Source organism: Colletotrichum orchidophilum, assembly GCF_001831195.1.
Source record: "Colletotrichum orchidophilum strain IMI 309357 chromosome Unknown Scaffold_72.1, whole genome shotgun sequence".
Lineage (NCBI taxonomy): Eukaryota > Fungi > Ascomycota > Sordariomycetes > Glomerellales > Glomerellaceae > Colletotrichum > Colletotrichum orchidophilum.
In genome coordinates, this window is record NW_019173028.1 from 126,539 (window position 1) to 146,352 (window position 19,814).

The window sequence follows — 19,814 nt, forward strand, 5'->3', positions numbered from 1 at the left end:
TGTCCGGTTGAGTGAAACAACATGCCTGTCTCGCCTACTCCGTATTACTTTGGCTGGCATTGTGAGCCTTTGATCGTATCTAGGAAAGGGTCGCGGTAACATGCATCTCCGAATATATGCTTGTAAGCGTGAGTTGCTTCTAGCCGATATGATTCATGATGTTTGAACCACTTTTGTCTAGTCACATCTGGAGCCGTTCTCTCTTGACGTTTGTTCTCTACTCATTTAGTTGCTATCTCTATGGTTCCATCAATTGCACGTAGCAAAAAAGTTCTGTATTACCTGGCTTTATTAGTGGATCGCCCTTTCACAAATATAGTCCAGAATACTGCCATCTGGGCTGACTGATTGTGATTTACCCCGTTCCAAGGTGTACACCCTAGAATTATTGTCTCGCATATAGGAGCACGTTACTGCCTAGTTCGGACTTCATCAACTTGAGAAGTAAAGACCCTGGACTCCAGAAGAGGTTACTTATACTCATCTCCTCACCCGCAGAGTGCTCGTGCCTGTTTGTTGACTCTTATCATGAGGGCTAGCTTATCAGCAAGGTCAAAGGGCATCTGCTAATGAAGTGCCCCAAACATGACGGGAAGGTGGGGCGTCATTCCGAGCAGATCAAAACCGGCGCTCTCCGCACTGCAAGCCCCTCCCAACGACTCGAACCGATTCGGAGGTCTCCAAATCCCTCAGTGACCGGCCATTGCTCATTCCACGCATCGGTAGCCGGATGGCACGAATCACCTTTGCCGTTCAGCCGTAAACCCGAGTTGTCTCTCTCCTTTGACCTCTTTGTGCTCTTATGAATAGGACTTCGGCCTTGCGGCTCTGTACCAAGTTGAGCCCACATTTTGGACTAATAGGGCATATGAACGACGATGGAGACGCGTCGCGAGGATCATCAGGACTCAGGTCGAGCGAAGTATGCCGGTGCCACCAAGGCCAATCCTATTGACTACCCACGCGAAGACGGGAACATCGAGGCTTCTTTTCCTGCCAGTCAAACCCACCAAGCCACGTTTCAACCCTCAAAGGCGGTGTCGGACACGAGTATGTTTGAGCGAATTTGCCAAGTTCAAATTTCCAAATCCAGGAGACTGAGACCTCTTAAAAGTCATTATAGACGATGTTCTCCACGATGATGTTATCGAGTATCCCGAGGGCGGGCTCCAAGCTTGGATGGTGGTGGTCGGGGCGTGGTGCGCCATGATCCCACCGATGGGCATCCTCAACACCATTTCTGTGCTCCAAGGTTGGCTACTGCAGAATGAACTTCAAGGCGTGCCCGAAAGTAAAGCAGGGTGGATATTCTCATGTTACGCATTCTTCATTACCGCCTGCGGAGCCCAAGTTGGTAGGTATACCCGGCCAATTACTACAGTCCTTCCGAAACTGACGGTCGAGACTATCGCAGGACCCGTATTTGACGCTTTTGATATCCGTGTGTTGCTCATACCAGGCTCTATCGGCACGATTGCTTCAATGATCTTTCTCAGCCTATCTACAGGTACGTCGCCATGCCTGGCCTCGCACCATCGATGCCTTCGCCCGTGAATGACTGACCCTCCCCCTGGCTGCATCAGAATTCTATCAAATGCTCCTCTCGTTTGGTGTCTGCGGCGGCATCAGCGCCGCCTGCCTCTTCAACCCGGCCCTATCAGCCATAGGACACTGGTTCTGCGAGCGACGCGCCTTCGCAACTGGCGTGGCCTGCACGGCTGGCGGCCTTGGCGGCATCGGCTTCTCTCTCATCATCCAGTACCTGGCCCCCCGCATCGGTTTCCCCTGGGCCATGCGTATCATCGCCTTCCTATCGACGGGCAGCCTGGTCGTCACCAACATCTTCCTCCGCAAACGGCTTCCGCCAAAACGCAAGGCCAAAGTCCTCCTCGACTTCCGCCTCCTGCGTAACCTCAAGTTTGGTGTCGCAGTAATTGCCATCTTCTTTGTAGAGTTTGCCGTCTTCATTCCGTACTCCTACATATCATCCTACGCCATCGCAAAGGGACTGGGGCTGCAAAAATCCTTCCTCCTCAACGTGTTGCTCAATGCAGGCGCGATACCCGGTCGCATGTTGCCCGGGTACATTGCCGACCGCGTCGGCGCCTTCAACACAATGTGCGTAACGTCTCTCTGCTGCGGCGTCTTGGTTCTGGGACTGTGGCTTGCCGCCGGCGACGTCGATGCCAAGATCATGTCCTTTACTACCTTGTTCGGTTTCTGGTCCGGGGCTGCGATTAGCCTGTCGCCCGTGTGCATCTCGCGCGTCTGCAAGATTGAGGACTATGGGAAATCGACGGGCATGGCGTACTTCATTGCGAGCTTCGGAGCCCTCGTCGGCATTCCTCTAGCGGGGTTCTTATTGAGGACCGGTACTGAGCCCTACCGGAATTTGATCATCTTTGCGGGTGCTGCGTACATGGTAGCATTTGTGGCATTTTGTGGTGCTCGAGGCATCGCAGGTGGGTGGAAACCAGCGCTGTTTTAGAAGAGAGGAATTCTAAGCTATGGACAGCCTCTCCTCGAGTCTTTAGCCGCCGGGAAGAGGTGTGCCGGGTGCCGCCAGTAGTTGATGGTATCCGTACATCTAGCAGAGATCCAAAAATCTCAACCTCTCTCGTACCCAATTGTATCCCATTTACGTCAATGCTTGCGATGACTCAAGTGATTGCATCGTTTCGGCTATGATTGAAATGAAGCTCCATCATATAAACCTCTTTGGGCTGAAAATTGATCTAATGAAAGGACTACTCCACCACTCGGAGATGAGTTTCCTTTCCGCTCATCGAGCACAGAGCCTACAGCTTCTCTCCTTATGCTAGAATATGCCATGTTTGAGCGTAATCGCTATTTAATGCCAGCTTGGACATGAATGACAATTATTCCTCATTCCAATCCAATGACTAGAGAGGAAAGAATCGGAAGAAATTCAAGCTGCACTTGGCATTCCGGTATGCGCTTAGACGGTGTATGCGCTAAGCGGTCCTCACTCGCATTCGTCGACCATGAACTTTGGATACTGAGACAACTGTTGAGAAAATTGCAAATATCTCTTAATTAGTTTATAAGTCGTCATAAATTTCGGCCATTCTTATTGAGAACAATGTATTACAATTTTAATCATTAGTGCAAACCTGCGACAACTCGCCAGTCGGCCAGTATTTTCCTAATGATTTGATCCTAAGGCAGATTGCCGGAAAAAATCGTGGTCACGAAGAACCCTCCGAAAGCCATCTCTCTCTAAGTATGGACCATGAGTCAGCTATGAACTTCTTTTCTAGAAACTTAAAGTGTCAATGTAGATAATGTACCCTCTATATAATTGAAACGAATGTTGAGGTCTTCCGCGACGCCCTTCTGTAGACCTTCATACAACTGCGCTGGGTCAATGGGTATGAAGGGGTATTTATCTGTGGTCCCCCTGAAATCTGCTTCTTCGTTGTATATCGCTGCTCGCAGTTGAGACTTGTAGGGAGTCTCCAATTTACGTTTGAGCTGGATCATGAGCTGCGGCGAGCCCCTTTCAACTTTGGGCTTCCACCTAGTTTCTCCGATGTCAATGGCCAAACAGACTTTTTCCCTGTTTTTCTCATGCTGTGTCCAAACTGGTTTTTCTCATGCTGTGTCCAAAGCACCAGGGTGTAATCAATTACCTTGTTCTCATTATCTGGTCTATATGAGATAGTAGTAAGTGGAGAAGACCGCTTGAATTTCTCGTCGTAGTCTTTTTCCGTGAGTCGTTTCTGGACTTGGGGTATACCACTGATGAAACACTTTTTTTTGGCTTTTGATACTACACTCTGTGAACCTGAAATCCGTTGAACCATTAGCTGCATCTTTGCAGAGTTCCTGGCGTATGATTATTAGGGCGATGAAGCGCCAGTACTCCTCGATGTGGGTGAAGAGGAGCGTGTAGTTAGGAAAAATTGATTTGTACCGTGGTAACGCTTTCTTCTTAATGTGATCGTCCTTGTTTTCACTATTGTCGTCTGTTGGAAAGAATGCAGCTGGTGGAAACGAAATCTGATCACACACTCTCTCCTAAGGTGCCCATGCATCCTTCCACTTCCACATTAAGATCAATAGAAAGACTTTCTTGTCGTGATTCTATTGCAGATTCCAAATATGTTCTGAATTGGTGAGGATCCCGGTATATGGCTAGGTGTGCGGGGTGTTCTTGGCTGAACGTAGAATTTCGGTAATACACTGACCAATTTTCAGAGCCGTATTTCATGGCATCTTAGTCCATTGGCCGATTACTATGCTTTGCACTTCTGAAAGCGGAAAGACAGAAATCCATGGTATCTCACCCCTTAAGTTCAATACTGAACATTTGGCGAAGCTTCAAGGCCACCCGATTCGTCTCCTCTTGCTCTTGAGTTTCGAGTTTCGTCAAGGTGTCAGCGACGCTCCCTCGCAATACAAACCCTCCGTCTTTCTTGCACCAATATGCAGCATCTGAGAACTTCCCTTCGCGGTTGGAATTCAAGAGTTCAAGCTCGGACTTCTGACAGTGATCCTCTAATAAAGATGTCACAATATGAGACTCAACGAGGTCTAGTGCTGCCTCATTTCTAAATTTCTGATATGTGCCTCGAATCACCATCTTGGTTCAAACCACATAGTCTCAAACTTATAATCGAGTGGGAGAGGGCTGGTTGCAACGGAAATGATTTGGTTAGATTTCCTCAATGATCACCGTCAGCCACGTCAATATATACATGTATACAAGGCAGATAACGTGCCCGTGGTGTATTTAGGCAGCATGCGCTCTTCGTCCCGCTGCCCACCTGTTTTTGCTTGCATTCTCCGAAATGACGCTGCATTCAACATGGTATGCTAAGTGTTAATCAACACATTATGGACCTGGGTATACACAGATGTGTTCGACTGCGCTAAGCGTTCCGATATCGAGGCATGGCTGAAAGAGCAGTATCCCTTGCGTTATGATGAAGACAAAGACAGAGACATTCAGGACTTCGATACACAGGTAACCCTTTAGCTCATAGTTACTCCATCACACCCTTGGGTAGAAGCCTTATCCTAGAAGACTTTCGGAAGCAGCGGTGTTCATCGAGTTTGGGACCCGTACAAGATTCCAGATGTACGTAGCAGACTCCTTGTTGCAAATAGTTGATGGATTGCCTGACGATTTCGAATCAGGGAGTAATGCAGGATTGGAAGAACATGAATAGCCAGCGTGAAAATTACAAGTCGTAGTATGCGCTGCTGCCTAAAGCTGAAATGTAGCAAGACCACGCTGCATCTGTGGCTTTGGTTATGGGATTGTGTTGGGGGCTAAGGACGGTAGGGGAGGGAGGCAAGGCTCAGCTATGGTTTGGGTCAAAGTAACAGCCAGTTGAATACCAGCCCTCCAACCCCCCGCCCCCCGCAGTGATAACAGGGACCTCTAGATTTGAGTCGTGCTGCCTTCTCAAATTCTTTGAGATGAACGGCAGGAAACGACTCCCTCCCAACGATGAATTAGGTACAACTAAGCTTCCAAATGACGTTCTACATTGGTCAGTGAGGAAGGAGGGTTTTTATCTTCTGGATATTGTACAAGATGAGAGAACTCGGAACTTCGCAATTCTCATCAATCACTGGGATTTGGTCAAAGAGGAGTATGGTGGAGCGGTTGCTAAACGCAGCGACAGCAATGATTGGGCGACTATGCCAATCTTGGTGTTCAAGAGTCTCATGATGAATTGGTCGTCGTACATATCTTGCATCCACAAAGCTGTACAGAACATCGTAAGTCAAGATCCAATCTGCTAGTAGAGAATAACTTGTTGATGGCTTGCTAACTGCTATTCAGCGAGCAGATGCTGCGGCTACCGACCCTCGCTGTCCAATTATCGGAGAAGCCAACGCACAAAGTCTGCAGAATGCACTCTTTATCATGGGAGGGCTCCAGACTGCAGCACATGTGTTGGAGAGTAATATCGCTACCATGAAATATGTGTATCATGAAATAAATGTTAGGCAAGATCTAGCGCGGGATGATACTTACTTGAGAGAGAAGAAGAGGATTTCGGAGTGTGTTGAGAGCGTGGTCAGAGATCTCGCGTTCCAGCGAAGCCACGTCCTAGTTATTACAGCCAAGCTGGAATCCGTCACCACCATGGGAGGAGAAGTTTTTTATTAGACTCAACCTTGGAGAGCTTTTGTCAAATTGGAGCTTTAGGCAGCTAAGTTGGTGGTAGGTCCGCGATCTCGTTAATCTCCGCAACACATATACAACGGAGACATTGACCGCAAGAACGGTCATTGAGGCCCAAACTATGAGGGTTATTGCTCTACTAACGCTATGTTTTCTTCCCCCTACCTTTGTTGCTGTAAGTGCAGAAGATCGCATCTCTCTCGTAACGGCAGACGCTGACATTGTCGGGGCTCAACACAGGGATTTCTGGATATGGGTTACATTGGTATCACATCAGAAAGAGGCGCGCTAAAGTTCGATCTCCAACCAGGACTTTGGTTTTATTTAGAGATTTCTTTGCCTCTTGTACTGGTCATCATTGTGACTTACTTGCTTTGGGACCGGCGGAACTCGCGTAAGGTAGCTCGCCAGGGGAGCTTTGTTTAACAAAGTCTTCGGGTACCGCTTTGCTCTCTTCTTTTTGTGGGGTTGCCGCTGGAGTTAGGTATTTCGTATCTAGCCTGGGCCTTAGGGAGCAGTTGCCGTACTGTTCTGAAGATTTAAATGTGGGGGTCAGCCCACCGCAAGCTGTGGCCGTCCTCACCCTACACCCCCTAAGGCATCTTTTTACCAGCTTAAAAGCGGCAACTTTAAGGTGAGCAGCTAGGTGGGGCAATCCCACCCGAGCGATAAAGTGACCGTGCTGCCGCTAACACTTATTCATGGTCATTCAGTAGCGCTAAGATAAAGCTCACACCACCACTTACAAGGTTGACCAAAAAAAAAAACCCTCAATGTATAAGTGACCTCATAATTAAAGACATCATCAAAACATGACAAGATCAAGAAAGTTTATAGTTAATAAATATTTTCAAAAATACCTCTTGAGTGTTCATAAGCTACAGATGCTTATTGATACTTTAAATTAATTTTTCTTCTATGATATTATGTTACAGACTCAGCGTATAAATCAGGCATGCTGAATATGGGCGGTTTTTTTTGTAAACCGCGCGCAAGGGGTGGAAGAGGGCCATGGTTGCCTAATCATGGTTTAAATTGATCCCGTCCAATCAAATATCACGTTGCTCGATATCTCTTTGACACGACGATCCGCTATTGAGACTCTCTTTTTCTTTTAAAACAGTCCTGTCAAGCCACCCAAGTGCATGCTGAGTATCTTTCTTGCCATACACCTTTTATCTTATTCGTGGCCACTTCAAAAAACTTGTTCATTCTCTTGACACACATTCCATCGTCTGCAATCTCGAATCTGGAATCCCACAATGGCAGATACCGCCCCCAGAGAAGCCGAGGCAGAGCGTCGCGAGGCTCTTCACATTCTTGAAGAGAAAGCCTCTCAATTGACGGAGCAAATCAAGAATAGTAGACACTTCATCGCCTTCACTGGGGCGGGTATCTCCACCTCCGCAGGTGAGTTCCAAACCTTCCTCCTCATCCCTTCTTCCCCCGGAAGCGCGGGAGACCTCGTAGGCGGATGCCAGACGGGCCGTCCACAATCCAATCTGCAGCGCACATACGCATTGATTTGCTTAGTTTCAGAGATTGACGGTGGTGATCTAGGAATTCCCGACTTCCGCGGTCCAGAAGGTGCCTGGACACTCAGAGCCCAGGGACGGCAAAGAACAGGCAAGACAACCAGCACGCTTCAGGCTGTCCCTACCAAGACCCATATGGCGCTTGTAGAGCTGCAGGAACGGGGCATCTTGAAATATCTCGTCAGTCAGAACTGCGATGGCCTTCACAGGAAGAGCGGAATATTGCCAGTATGTCCCTCGCTCTCATTCCCGCCATTCAAGGAGTTGGTCGATCAAAGGCTCACGATGTAACCCTCGCTTTCAGGAAAAGATTTCCGAGCTTCATGGTAACAGTAACCGCGAGTATTGCAAGGATTGTGGCAAGGAGTATCTGAGAGGTAAGACTTTGTTTTTTTACTCTCTCATTTTCCTATTGCATTTCCGTTCGAGCTCTCGCTCCCTGACATGTCATGGGCCATTCACCCATCATGATGGCGGTTGACAATCAAACCAGACTTCCGCGCCGTCGCCACCTACGAAAAGACTGTCCGCGACCACCGGACCGGCCGCAAGTGCGCAGTCTGCAACGGCACCCTCCTCGACACCATTGTAAACTTTGGCGAGTACCTCCCCGCGGAACCTCTCGCGCTCGCCCGCGCGAATGCCAGAAAGGCAGACCTCTGCCTCGCCCTCGGCTCGTCCCTGACCGTGCCACCGGCCTGCACGATCCCCGAAACCGTGGGGAAGAAGAAGCGCACCAAGACGAGCCCCAACGGCGGCCAGTTGGTGATTTGCAACTTGCAGAGCACGCCGCTGGACCACCTGAGCGAGCTGCGGGTCTGGGCCACCACGGACGATTTGATGGTGAAGGTGATGGAGAAGCTGGATATTCCCATCCCGAAATTCGTGCTTCGTCGCCGGTTGGTTATGGAGATTGAGATGACGGCGGAGGACAGGTATCAGGTGACGGCGAGGGGCATCGACGTCGACGGCACGCCTGCGACGTTCTTGCAGTCTGTCAAGATGCAAGGCAACAGGCGCGTTGCGAGAACCGAGCCGTTTACCATTCCGTTCCGGGGTGAGTTGTCGGCCGGGACGGAGGTGAAGGTGGACCTGGAGTTTATGGGACACTATGGCGAGCCAGTTTTGGAGATTGCCCTGGAGTATTCCGGAGAGGACAAACTTGAGATCACGTACCTGCTCGAGTATGACCCTTCCAATGGGGCGTGGGAAGTGAGTAGACAAGATGCTGGTACTCTTGCCGGACGGGGTGGAACGGCTGAAACGGATGAGGGCATGGAGGATTCGCTCATGATCTCGGCCGAGGAGGCAGGTGTACCGAGCCACATCATTGCTTCCTCTGCGGCCAGTGAGATCATTGATCTCACTTCACCGTAGCATGCCTGTCTCTGATGAAATCTCTCTTTTCTGAGTCACGAAACATGGGTGGCTTTCGGTGGCTAACGCCAACGCCAATACTGAATTAATTATATCAATCGCTAATAGTTATCACTCGAGCTGCTCTTTCTCTCTCTCTCTCTCTCTCTGAGTCTCTACTCCTCGCCATTCTTTCTACACATTCTTCCCCAGCCAAGGCGCGGGAACGGAAAATACAAGTGCAAGCAGGTAAAGCCGGAGATTGTAGAGGTCCACGGGACCGTGGCCGTGTTGGTCGTCAGCTCGGGCTTTGAGGGGGACGGGGCCATTTTGGAGCGCTCCCGCAGCCTGGCAATGCCCTTGCATACGACGAGCTGGTGAACGCTAGCACGCTGGACGGCATGGTGTACAGCTTGGCTCTGACAGAGCCACTCTATGCAGACAGTCGTTCCGCCACAATGACGGCGAATCGTTCCGGGAGGTCTTCGAGTCCGTCCTCGATTGGCAGAGAGTGCTTCGTGAGAGCAAGCAGTGCATCCTGGTGGCGGTTGCAGGCGGTGTACTGCATAGACGGCGACGTCTGTCCGCTGCGAGAGCTCGTTGACAGTGCCAAAGGAGTGTGCCCCAAGGGCAACATAGAGTTCTTGATCGATGAGGCCCACGGGATCGGTATCGTTAGCCCCAAGGACGCTGAACTCGTGACACCGTCGGAACGGAGGAGATTGCCCTTGATATTCACACCTGCGGTCAGCGCTTGACTTCCACGGGTGGTGAGTGGCAACCCGCGGGGCTGTGATACTCACCAAATGATTCACAGCAGCTAGTCTTGGCCGGGCTACAGTGCGAACTGCTCTCACTGTATTTGCTCGGTCGACGATCGGTCGTGTGCACTACGGCAGCTACCTTCCCCATGGTGGCGGCCATGAGAGCCGGATACGATAAGAAAGAGAATGTACCGGAGTCCTTACTAACATAAACACGCATCAGGTCCAAGAGAATATTACCCCGCGGTACGCAAGCGACAGAGCCGTATTCGCGTCATCGTGCACGGGACAAACACTGGAGAGCAGATTGACGGCATCGCGAAGGCCACGTGTGAATATGCACGGGAAATGGCCGAGATAGAGACCGGAGCGGAGAGCGTTTCTAAGAAATCGCCGTTCTGGTCAACCTCTTTCTCTACGCCCTGGACGCAACCACGCTGGCCGCCCTGGGCGGAGCACTTGCGAGATACAGCAGCCGCCGTAGCATTCATCCCTGAGCTGAGGAAGCTCGAACTCCCAGAGAAAACGTTGTGGCTCATCAAGCAGGCCTATCAGACACCAATCAGAGCAGTCATCTACACCATGATCGGTGTTGGCGGCCTTGGGCTCGTGGCTTCGTTCCTCGCGAGTGAATTGACCCTGCAAAAGAAGGAAGTGTTTTAGCAACATTCCGATGGCTGGACGAATTCTGGGTTGAGGCAGTCACAGCAACACAATGAGATCAGTCCCCCAAAAGAAATTGCTCGACCCCCTTCTTCAGTGTCGGGGTATAGCTTGTAGGGAGCCACGGTCACGCTGTTCACTCCAGCAATGGCTTCGACGACAAAGGGGACATGCCAATCGTTATCTGCGGCATGACTTCCCGTGGTCTGCTATCTACCCAAGACCTCTCGGAGTTCCTCCTCACCAAGGGCGAAGCCCGCGGCCGTTTCCCCAAACCCCATTCGAAATTATACGCCAAACACTCAGACGAAGGAAAGCTGGGCACCGTGGCGACCGAGCACGACTATTTTCCTCGCTGAGAGTGTCGACCGAGGCGCACTGAACACCTCCTTCAGCATGACGAGCAGCGAGGTTGAGAGGGCCGATCCGTAGCGGAGGTTGATGCTCGAGGTGGCCAGGAAGTCTCTCCTATGAGATGGACTTGCAAGGCCCGAGGTAAGTTCTTCTACTACCCCAACCCCGAGTCTTGGCAACTACGCAATCTCTGGCGTCTCGATTGCCCTTAGCGACTCGTTCGTCGATACAGAGTTTGATGTTTGCACCAGATGCGGTGCCACTACCGTGTCAAGCTGTTTCGACCCTTCGGCGTCGTAAATCCTCGTCAGCGGTTTGGGACTCTGGGTGGCCTGGGCCGGGCCGTTTCCCTCTCCGAGCAGGAGCTGCTCGACACCACCACCTTGGCCATCGCCCGAGCGCGAGTCTCAGCGGCGGGAGCATCCGAGGAAGTAGTCCAGAGCTGGTCAGACCAGGACGCCTCCGTCCCGGGTCTCGGCTCCGACACGCCGCTCAACAGCCCGGGTAACCGCGCCGTGTGTCGGAACGATAGGCGCACGGCGGCCTACCACAGCAAGAACGGCAGCGGCGCGCCGGCGCGGCGGAGGCGAGGGCGCATCGAGTCAGGCGCTGAAGGTCGCGCTGGCCGGTGCTCGGGCGTGTATCAAAATCTCGAGCTGTCAATGGTGTATGGGCAAAAGCTGGAATGCTTCGAGGTCTCTTAGCCTTGACCCGCTTGGCATTCCTGGAGGAAGTCCCGATGGGCCGAGGTGATTTAGCGTAGCGGAGCGCCATCGGTGGTAAAAAGGCGACTCAACGTCACGAGACAATCCCAGTTCCATAATCTGATTCGAGCATCGTTATTTTGACAATGAGAAACTTTCTTGGTTAAGAGGAGGGCATCATCGAGAACGCAAACCCCAGGTGTCCGGAAACTAGACTGCGTTTTGGAAGCGAAGGAAGCGTATCCTCGCTGAGTCTCGTATTTACCCAGGTACAAGGGAGTGGCTTGATCCAGCTGCCAGCTGGAGTTGACTATGCAGTCACCAAGTACTTCCTACAGACTGCAGCCAGCCAGGGGTTTATTGATGACTGCGTCAGGAATCAGAAGCACGTGCGAGGGTTAGGTGAGGCTTGATCGACATTCTTGAACTCGGTCGTGGAAATGGGACGAAATCTTCTGCCGCCTAACTTACCCCAGATCTCAATCAGACTAGTGCGATAGAATGCACGCCGAGCGTCGAGATACGTGCCGCTTGGAGACGTGGATAATCATACCTCAACCTCGCAGAGAATGGACAAGCCGCCGGACTGCGTTGAAGACATGATTGACTAGCGGTAAAAGTCGTCATGCGAACGATACGGTATACTCCAAGTGTGTGAGTCAAGAGCTTGTTTTGGCCCAGTGAGGTCGGTAAGCACTTGGGCGACGCGATGTCATGGAGAGTGGCGGGGACCCCGCGGCCCTCGCCGGAGGTGAGGAGATTCTCGTATCCATCGTGAGATTTAGGTCAGTAGACGATGTGACGATGCAGCGCTGTGCCGCAACAAGGTGACCTGGCCAGGTGGTTTGTTGGTCGGGCGAAGGCAAGCGACGATGGACCTTTCCATAGGGTAGCCCAGTGATGGTGGGTGGGTTGCTGCTGCAAAGTGCCGACAGTCTGGGGAGAGGCGGGTCGAGTGTAAGGATCCGTACAGATAGAGGGTGGTGAGATGGCGGGGTGAAAATCCGCGCGAAATTGCCTCACTGGCACACTCGTCCTCTCGCTATGCCAAAGGACTTTTCCCACTGAGGACGCGGAGTGAAGTAATGACAAGAGGCTGCGTAGCAACCCTCCTAGCGACGGATGATGCGGCGGCGTGAGGGGAAATGCGAGCTAAGAAGCGGCGAGCTGCAAGGAAGAGAAGACGGAAAGGGACGGGCGAGTAAGGCGACGGGGTGCTGCAATGTGCATTAGCAGCGGCTAGGGTATCAAAAGGGATCAATCAAGCCAGTCCAGCAGTCAGTCGATCGGGAGACGAGAGTGTGTGAGCGAGGCCAACCTGGAAACAAGTTGAGCGTTCAAGCGAGCGCCTTTGTCGTGTCCTCATTGGGGTTAGCGACTCAGGAAACGGCCGGTTGCCACCTGATGAAGAGTTGTCAAGTGAACGATGGACGGGTAGTCTGGAAAATGGTGATATTATTGTCCCATCGTATAAGAACGACTAGCATTAAGCTTAGATGCCGTTGATGATGGTAAGGTAAGATACGGATAGGTATCCGTACGTAGTCGAGGTCAAGAGGGTGGAGCTGGGAATTGGATGTCTTGCAGAGGAATGCGGGTGGCAGAAGGAGAAGCCCCGCGGAAGCAAACTGAAGAAGACGAGGACTTGCATAAATCCAAGATATGTAGTTACCCATCTTGCCTTCCTTTCCAGGAGGCAGGCAGATGGTGTCGGGGGATAAAGTAGTTGCTTTTAGAAAATTGAGGGAAGGCAAGAACAGTTGGCAGTCGCCCAGAGCAATTCCGTCCTTCCGCCTTAGCCGAGCTGTGCTCCTACCTAAGGAAGGCGCGATGTTGCTTTGTTTGGAGTTGCCCAGCGAGGCAGCGATGCCTACCACCTGAGAGCTGGCGATGCCCCATTCGCCTGTCCCAATCCGGCCAAGCCCATCACTGATTGGCTTTCGATCGGTTGTCTCGATCGTTCGAGAGAGGCTAGGCTACCCCTGGCTAGAGTACGCTAAGCGAAAGCCACTACCTTAAGCAGGGGGATGAAGGAGATGGACCTTTTGGATTTTCCGCTTCCTCTCTGTACTCTCTTCTCCCACGCGAGTTGTCATTCCAACCGCACCGTTGGGCAAGGCGTTGGACACGGGAGAGAAGAAACAGACTTTGCAAGCGTTCGAAGAGGCTCATCGCCCAACCCCACTTACAACTGCCCCTTGTGGAGCTGGCTTGTGCGCCGTCGACAGACGTCGAAACAACCGCCCAATAACCGGAGCAACGCAAGGGTTGACAGCTCAACACGCCTTCTCTGTCGACTCCGCTTCTCTTCATGCTCCATCTACTCCAAAAACCTCCGGATTCTTCCAACAAGTCATCCACCGTATTCCTGGCGCCGTTTCCACCTGGTGAGATCACCGGCGGGATACCGGGCCCATCATTCCTCCTCCCCATCCACAGTCAGTCCCATCTCTGCGACACTCGCTGCCCTCCGTGTGGCTTGCTTTACCATGACGACCGTGTCCCGCCGTCAACTGCCGCATGTCTTTGCCCAGTGCCGTGTCCCTGGAACATTGAAGTCATGACAGAACACCACACTAGGCACCGGTACGACCTGACGGACGCCGCCATCGCCCATGCGCCATGTGCCCGAATTTGACAAACCGCCGGTGGTTCACCGGGGACTGGCCGACCTCAACTCGCCCTACGTGGTGTAAGCAGACTCGGGCTCGCTAGCAGAGCACCGGCGCAACCTTCCACTGACTGGCACCTTTGCCATGATGTAGCCCGGCCTGCCAACGTGGGCACTACTGCTACCTTGCATGTCGACATGGTGCCTCATCTTGTGGGATGGTTGGGTGGGAACATGGCTTAAGGGAAACCAAGAGATCAACCACGAGCCGGACTGCAGCTCCTGCTCGTATTCTGCTGGATGCTGGATAGCCCGCCCGAATGGGATGGATGGATGGATGGATGGATGGATGGATGGATGGATGACGGATGTATCACTCCCCGCCGTAGCCCGGCATGGCTACCAGCAACCGGCAACCACCCACACCTTCGTCTTATTCTGATAAAGTCCGCTTCGCTGCGCCGAGAGTACGGTTGAAGTTTCCTCCTTCTCTCCTCACCCACGGTCGCTACGAATAAGTCGTCCTCTCGCTCTAATCAACTAGTAGACTTTCAGAGTCACTGTCATTCGCTTCCAACAAAACCAAAGATGCGCGGCCTCTACATGGGACTCGGCGCCATTGCCCTGGCGTCCGTCAATGCCTGGGAATACCCCTTTTGCGTACGTCTGCTTCTCCCCCTGTCTTCTTTGTCTGTTCCGTACAGTCATCCTAATTTCGTCTCATCTGTCTGTCCATTCTCCGCCAGATGAGATGTACCGTACACGAACAACTGAATGTAACGATGAGAACTTTTGACTGACCCATCACAGGAGCAAGATGGGTGCTACCGGAACCTCGTCGACGAGCGCTTCGCGGAGGAGGCCGAGGGCTTCTGTGTGGAGTTCCTCCACGGAACTACTACTGCTGCCGCTGCCATCCCTACGGACTTCAACAACTGCAACGGAGATGTGAAGGCTGTCTCCTCTGCCTGCTCATGCATCACCTACAGCTTGAGCACAACGGCCCCTGTCACCACCAGCACCTCTGCCCCCTCGACTACCAGTACCACTACTCCCCCGATCACCGTCAGCACTACCGAGGCCACCAAGACTACCTGGTCCTCCAGTGAGGTGGTCTCCACGAGCACATCCGAGGACGTTCCTACCTCTACTCCCGTCACATCGGAGGCGAGCACATTGTCCACCTGGGTTAGCAGCACCAAGGTTTACAGCACCTCCACCTCTTCTGAGGACTGCACGACTTCGTCCACGAGTGTCAGCTCTGCCAAGGAGTACAGCACCTCCACCTCCTCCGAAGATTGCACTACCTCTTCCACCGCCGTCAGCAGCACCGAGGTCCACAGCACAACTACTTTCTCGGAAGACTGCACTACCTCAACTGTCGTCAGCAGCATCAAGGGCATCTCAACCTCGACGAGCGAGATCGTGAGCATCACAGAGTACCAAAACACCACGACCCCTGCTACCGAGGACTGCACCACTTCCACTGCGGTCAGCAGCACTGAAGTTTACAGCACAACCAGCGAGGACTGCACCACCGAGACGACCGTGAGCAGCACCAAGAGCCATCACTCGCACTCCAGCAAGCCCTTGACTCACGTCCCTCCCGCTCCCACCACTACTGAGGACTGTACCACCGAGACTGCTGTCAGCAGCATCAAGGGAGAGAGCACAACCAAGAGTCATCACCCTCACTCCAGCAAGCCTTCCACCTGGGTCTCTCCTCCTCCCGTGACGACTCCATACGCCAATACGACAAGCGAGAAGCCTCTTTACACTGAGACCAGCACCACTGAGCTGACCACGTCCACCGTCTACACCACGATAGTCGAGACCGTGACGAGATGCCCTCCGAGCGTCACGAACTGCCCTCACACCCCCATCATCACAACCAAGACTGTCGCCATCTTGACGACCATCTGTCCCGTCACGGAAGAGTCCTCTACGCCCGCTCCCACCCAACCCGCTCCTCCGCCGACGACCTGGACAACCTCTACAGTCTACACCACAAAGGTTTACACCATCACCAGGTGTCCTCCCAGTGTTCCCGACTGCCCCGAGGGACCTCACACCACCACTGAGACCATTCCTGTCTCCACCACCATCTGCCCCGTCACCGAGAGCGTGCCTCACACTTTCACCACTGTACTCCCACTTCCTAGCAGCCAGCCTGCTGCGCCGACCGCCGGCACTCCTCCTGCTGGCACTCCTCCCGCTGGAACTCCTCCTGCTCCTCCTGCCAGTACTTACCCGGCACCTCCCGCTGGTGCACCCCCAGCTGGAACTCCTCCCGCTGGCACTCCTCCCGCCGGCACTCCTCCTGCTGGCACTCCTCCCGCCGGCACTCCTCCCGCTGGAACTCCTCCTGCCCCTCCCGCTGGTACACACCCAGCTGGAACTCCTCCCGCCGGCCCTCCTCCTGCTGGCACTCCTCCTGCTGGCACTCCTCCTGCTGGAAATCCCCCTGCTCCTCCTGCCAGTACTCACCCGGCACCTCCCGCTGGTACACCCCCAGCTGGCATTCCTCCCGCCCCGCCTGCTAGCAGCCCCCTTGCTCCTCCCGCTGGTTTCCCCCCCGCTGGCACCGCCGTGCCCCCTCCGGCTGGTACCCCTTCTGCCCCGCCTGCCGGCTCTTCTCCTCCTTCAACTTCTGCTCCCGCAGGAACTCCTCCCGCCGCCACCACATTCGTCACCTCTCCCAGCAAGACCACGACGCCTCCAGTCCAAGTCACCAACGCTGCTAATCGTCTCGGCTCCGGTGTCTTCGCCGCGGCCGCTGGCGTTGTAGTTGCTGCTCTACTCTAAAATCAGCCATGCGCCTGGATTGTTGACTTTCAAGCGAGTTTTTTTGTTCAATGTATAATTTGATGGGAAACAACGTTCACACGACACCAATGTGGATATGGGACACGTAATGCATGTTCATAGCGATAGTCGTACCTTACAAAAATTGAGAAAACCCTCCATCATGCGGCTCTGTTGATAATACTTGTCCTCTAATAGAATAAATGCCGATATGTTTCGCAACTTTGCAGTGAACCATTTTCTCCCATGATCCACCACCCTCGATGCTTGTGAACTACCTTACCTAGCCCTGTTGACGTGCAAACGCGGAATCGAATATGCTCCGACTACCACCACTTCATATAGCCAATCACCTCTCTTCAGTCATGGGAGCCCTTTTACAGAGAGATATCAAACCTTCTGTGCTAGAAATAGCCAAGAGAACATTTCCTGCAGCTTCTTATTTTATTCTATGGTGCGCCAAAGGAATTCGATTAGGCCAATGATGCGAGTCTTGTGGGAGGAGTATATTTATCACGACAGGCTGTTCTACATAGGGCTAGATGCCTATTCACATCTGCCTCATCACAAGGGTCTCCCGAGTTCTCCTGCATCGTGTCTTGTAAATAAAAGTATCTTGTTCCCTTCCACTCTTCTGTATAATGGCATCAAGCATCTATTCCTATTAATGCTGTTTGCTGATATGCGCTCCAACTCGTGACGCAGATGCCAGATGGCAGGTCGTAAATAAGCAAGAATTAGGGAGAGCATCGAAAGACCAGTAGTTCGAAAACATATCTTCGTCTCGCTAGCTAGCCAAAGTTCGATAAACGCAAAGAGCTTGTACCAGGACGGAGCTTCCTTACTTGTAGTGAAATGGCTTCAAGGAAAGGGGACACGGCCTGTAGACGGATTTTGAGACCTGGTAGATGAGAAGATTGTCAGTAAATTTGATCAGGTCCATTCAAGAAGATAATCAGAGGGGATTGGGATGCTCATTTCAGACACCTTACGACGTGTCACTCAATGAAGGGTTCATGGTACACTAATGTCGTCATCATAATGAGGCAGGAGATAAAGTTTTCCGCTGCGTGAGTATGGGACAGGGGGAAATGGGCATAAACTTACCACCATGCGATGAGGAGACGATTAAGAGTCCAACTTTTGAGGCCTAGGTGATGTGGATATGGTCAGCTTTGTGTCATTGCAGCAAGAAGCCGATGGAAAGAGGGGGGGCTCATGTCGGACTCAGAATGTTCTATTGCTCATTGAAGTGCTCTCGGTGCAACACGGTTGACATCATCATGAGGCTGGTGACGACTCTCTCTGCGGCGTGGGGGTCGGGGGAGGGTGAGCTTGGGCTTACATTGTTGAGGTGAGAATCTTTGGTGTCTTGGTGTGAGTTCTGAAAGATGTGGTGTCAGCTTCTGGTTTTCAAAAGAGAGGGGCAGAGATATGGAAGAGATATTGGAGAGGTGGAATTCAGAGAGTAGATGTGAATTTGGGAACTTACTTAGAGCTTCAAGACGAGGTATTGCTGTCTGAGAGAAATTCTGGCACTGCGAGATGGAAGGAAAAAGTAGAAATGAGCTCTCGATGGACATGGAGAGGGTAAGAGAAGAAAACCCTCAGACCCATCAAACGTCTGTCTCTCGGGGTGATTGCTCAGAAACCAATAGATCTCGGATGCAGGATTTTTGTCATCACATGGAATGGAACCAATTCAAAAGCCATCATGGCTTGCAAGTGGTACTGGCAGGGTAAGAAATGACCTTGGGACTTGAACTTGCCGCACGCGCCGAGAAGAAGGATTGGCGAACCAGAAGATGGAGATACTGTATTCCTGCGTCATGATAATGGATTAGGAAAGTGTGAAAACTCGGAGCGACAAAATGGAAGGAGACGGAGAAAAGAGAAGAAACATTCGATCAGATCACCTCTGTATAATCGCTCAGAGACCAATGGATCTCAGTTGCCTGGTTGTATCATCATGAAGAATGGAAACGCCACAAAGGCTTGACAGCTTGCTGGTGGTAGGATAAAAAATAGAAATGGTAAGCTTACCAAACGCCTCGAGAGCTCGAGGAGAAGGATTTGCGAATTGGAACATGGCGGTACCGCAGTCTGCGTCGTGGTGATGAATTAGCAAAATGAAGGAGCGCCGAGTAGTAGGAGAGGAGAAGACGGGGATAGAGACAGGAAGCTCAATCAGAACATTATTCGCGATTCATGCATCATGGACTCGTTGGCCTCACCAGTCCTGCGTTATCATCATGAAGAGCTGGGGAAAACTTTGGTGGAGTAGGGAGGGGAGGGAAAGACTTACTAGGTTGCAAACATGGTTTGAAGATGATCTGTTTCGGAGAAGAAGATTTCTCGAGCCTTGGTGATGAGTAAAAGATGTAGAGGATGGAGAGGATTGACAGGATGAGAAGGAAAAAGGTGGGAGAAAGGAAAGAGATCTGGGGAGAGGGAAGAAGATGCTAAGTTTGTTGACCTGGCGATGGAAGGTACCCGCTGTTTCAATTCTCAGGATGTGAACTAAGGCTAAGTTTCGTCATGGTAACCAGAAGCATATATGAATTCTTTGTTTTTTAAATTGCATAGGGATGATGATCATGGTGCTAAGATATAGTAGCACTTTACGGATGAGGTTCTTTCTTCCGGGTTTGGGGCCGGGTGAACGGCCCCACTTGGGTCCGGTGGACTGTTGAACAGGTGCAGCCCGCTCAAAGCTAGTTTTCACACTCAGTTCAGTCACGGGCTTGCAATAAGGCAGACATATATAGTGCGCAACAGGCCTCCTGGATTCAAGATCAACCAAAATGTATATAGAGCTATTCTTGGAAGCATACGTGGTTTAAGAGTTTCATCATGAAA

At 52.0% G+C, this 19,814-nt stretch overlaps 5 protein-coding genes across 5 annotated transcripts; all 5 read left to right on the top strand.

Moving 5' to 3' along the window:
* Positions 1-878: 878 nt before the first annotated feature.
* Positions 879-2,488, top strand: CORC01_08465 (riboflavin transporter MCH5; the record flags this gene model as incomplete). The annotated part of the gene is made up of 4 exons (XM_022620095.1): positions 879-1,050; positions 1,115-1,354; positions 1,415-1,507; positions 1,584-2,488. 4 exons carry the CDS (start codon positions 879-881, stop codon positions 2,486-2,488), a joined length of 1,410 nt encoding a protein of 469 aa, XP_022473407.1.
* A 3,465-nt stretch (positions 2,489-5,953) lies between these two features.
* Positions 5,954-6,589, top strand: CORC01_08466 (uncharacterized protein; the record flags this gene model as incomplete). Its single annotated transcript, XM_022620096.1, has 3 exons — positions 5,954-6,127; positions 6,207-6,338; positions 6,404-6,589. 3 exons carry the CDS (start codon positions 5,954-5,956, stop codon positions 6,587-6,589), a joined length of 492 nt encoding a protein of 163 aa, XP_022473408.1.
* An 836-nt stretch (positions 6,590-7,425) lies between these two features.
* CORC01_08467 (NAD-dependent deacetylase sirtuin-7) lies at positions 7,426-9,075 on the top strand (the record flags this gene model as incomplete). Its single annotated transcript, XM_022620097.1, has 3 exons — positions 7,426-7,926; positions 8,003-8,075; positions 8,192-9,075. The coding sequence occupies 3 exons, from the start codon at positions 7,426-7,428 to the stop codon at positions 9,073-9,075; spliced, it is 1,458 nt and encodes a 485-aa protein (XP_022473409.1).
* Positions 9,076-11,086: 2,011 nt separating this feature from the next.
* Positions 11,087-11,539, top strand: CORC01_08468 (uncharacterized protein; the record flags this gene model as incomplete). Its single annotated transcript, XM_022620098.1, has 1 exon — positions 11,087-11,539. The coding sequence occupies one exon, from the start codon at positions 11,087-11,089 to the stop codon at positions 11,537-11,539; it is 453 nt and encodes a 150-aa protein (XP_022473410.1).
* A 3,199-nt stretch (positions 11,540-14,738) lies between these two features.
* CORC01_08469 (uncharacterized protein) lies at positions 14,739-16,955 on the top strand (the record flags this gene model as incomplete). Its single annotated transcript, XM_022620099.1, has 2 exons — positions 14,739-14,810; positions 14,961-16,955. 2 exons carry the CDS (start codon positions 14,739-14,741, stop codon positions 16,953-16,955), a joined length of 2,067 nt encoding a protein of 688 aa, XP_022473411.1.
* Positions 16,956-19,814: the final 2,859 nt, after the last annotated feature.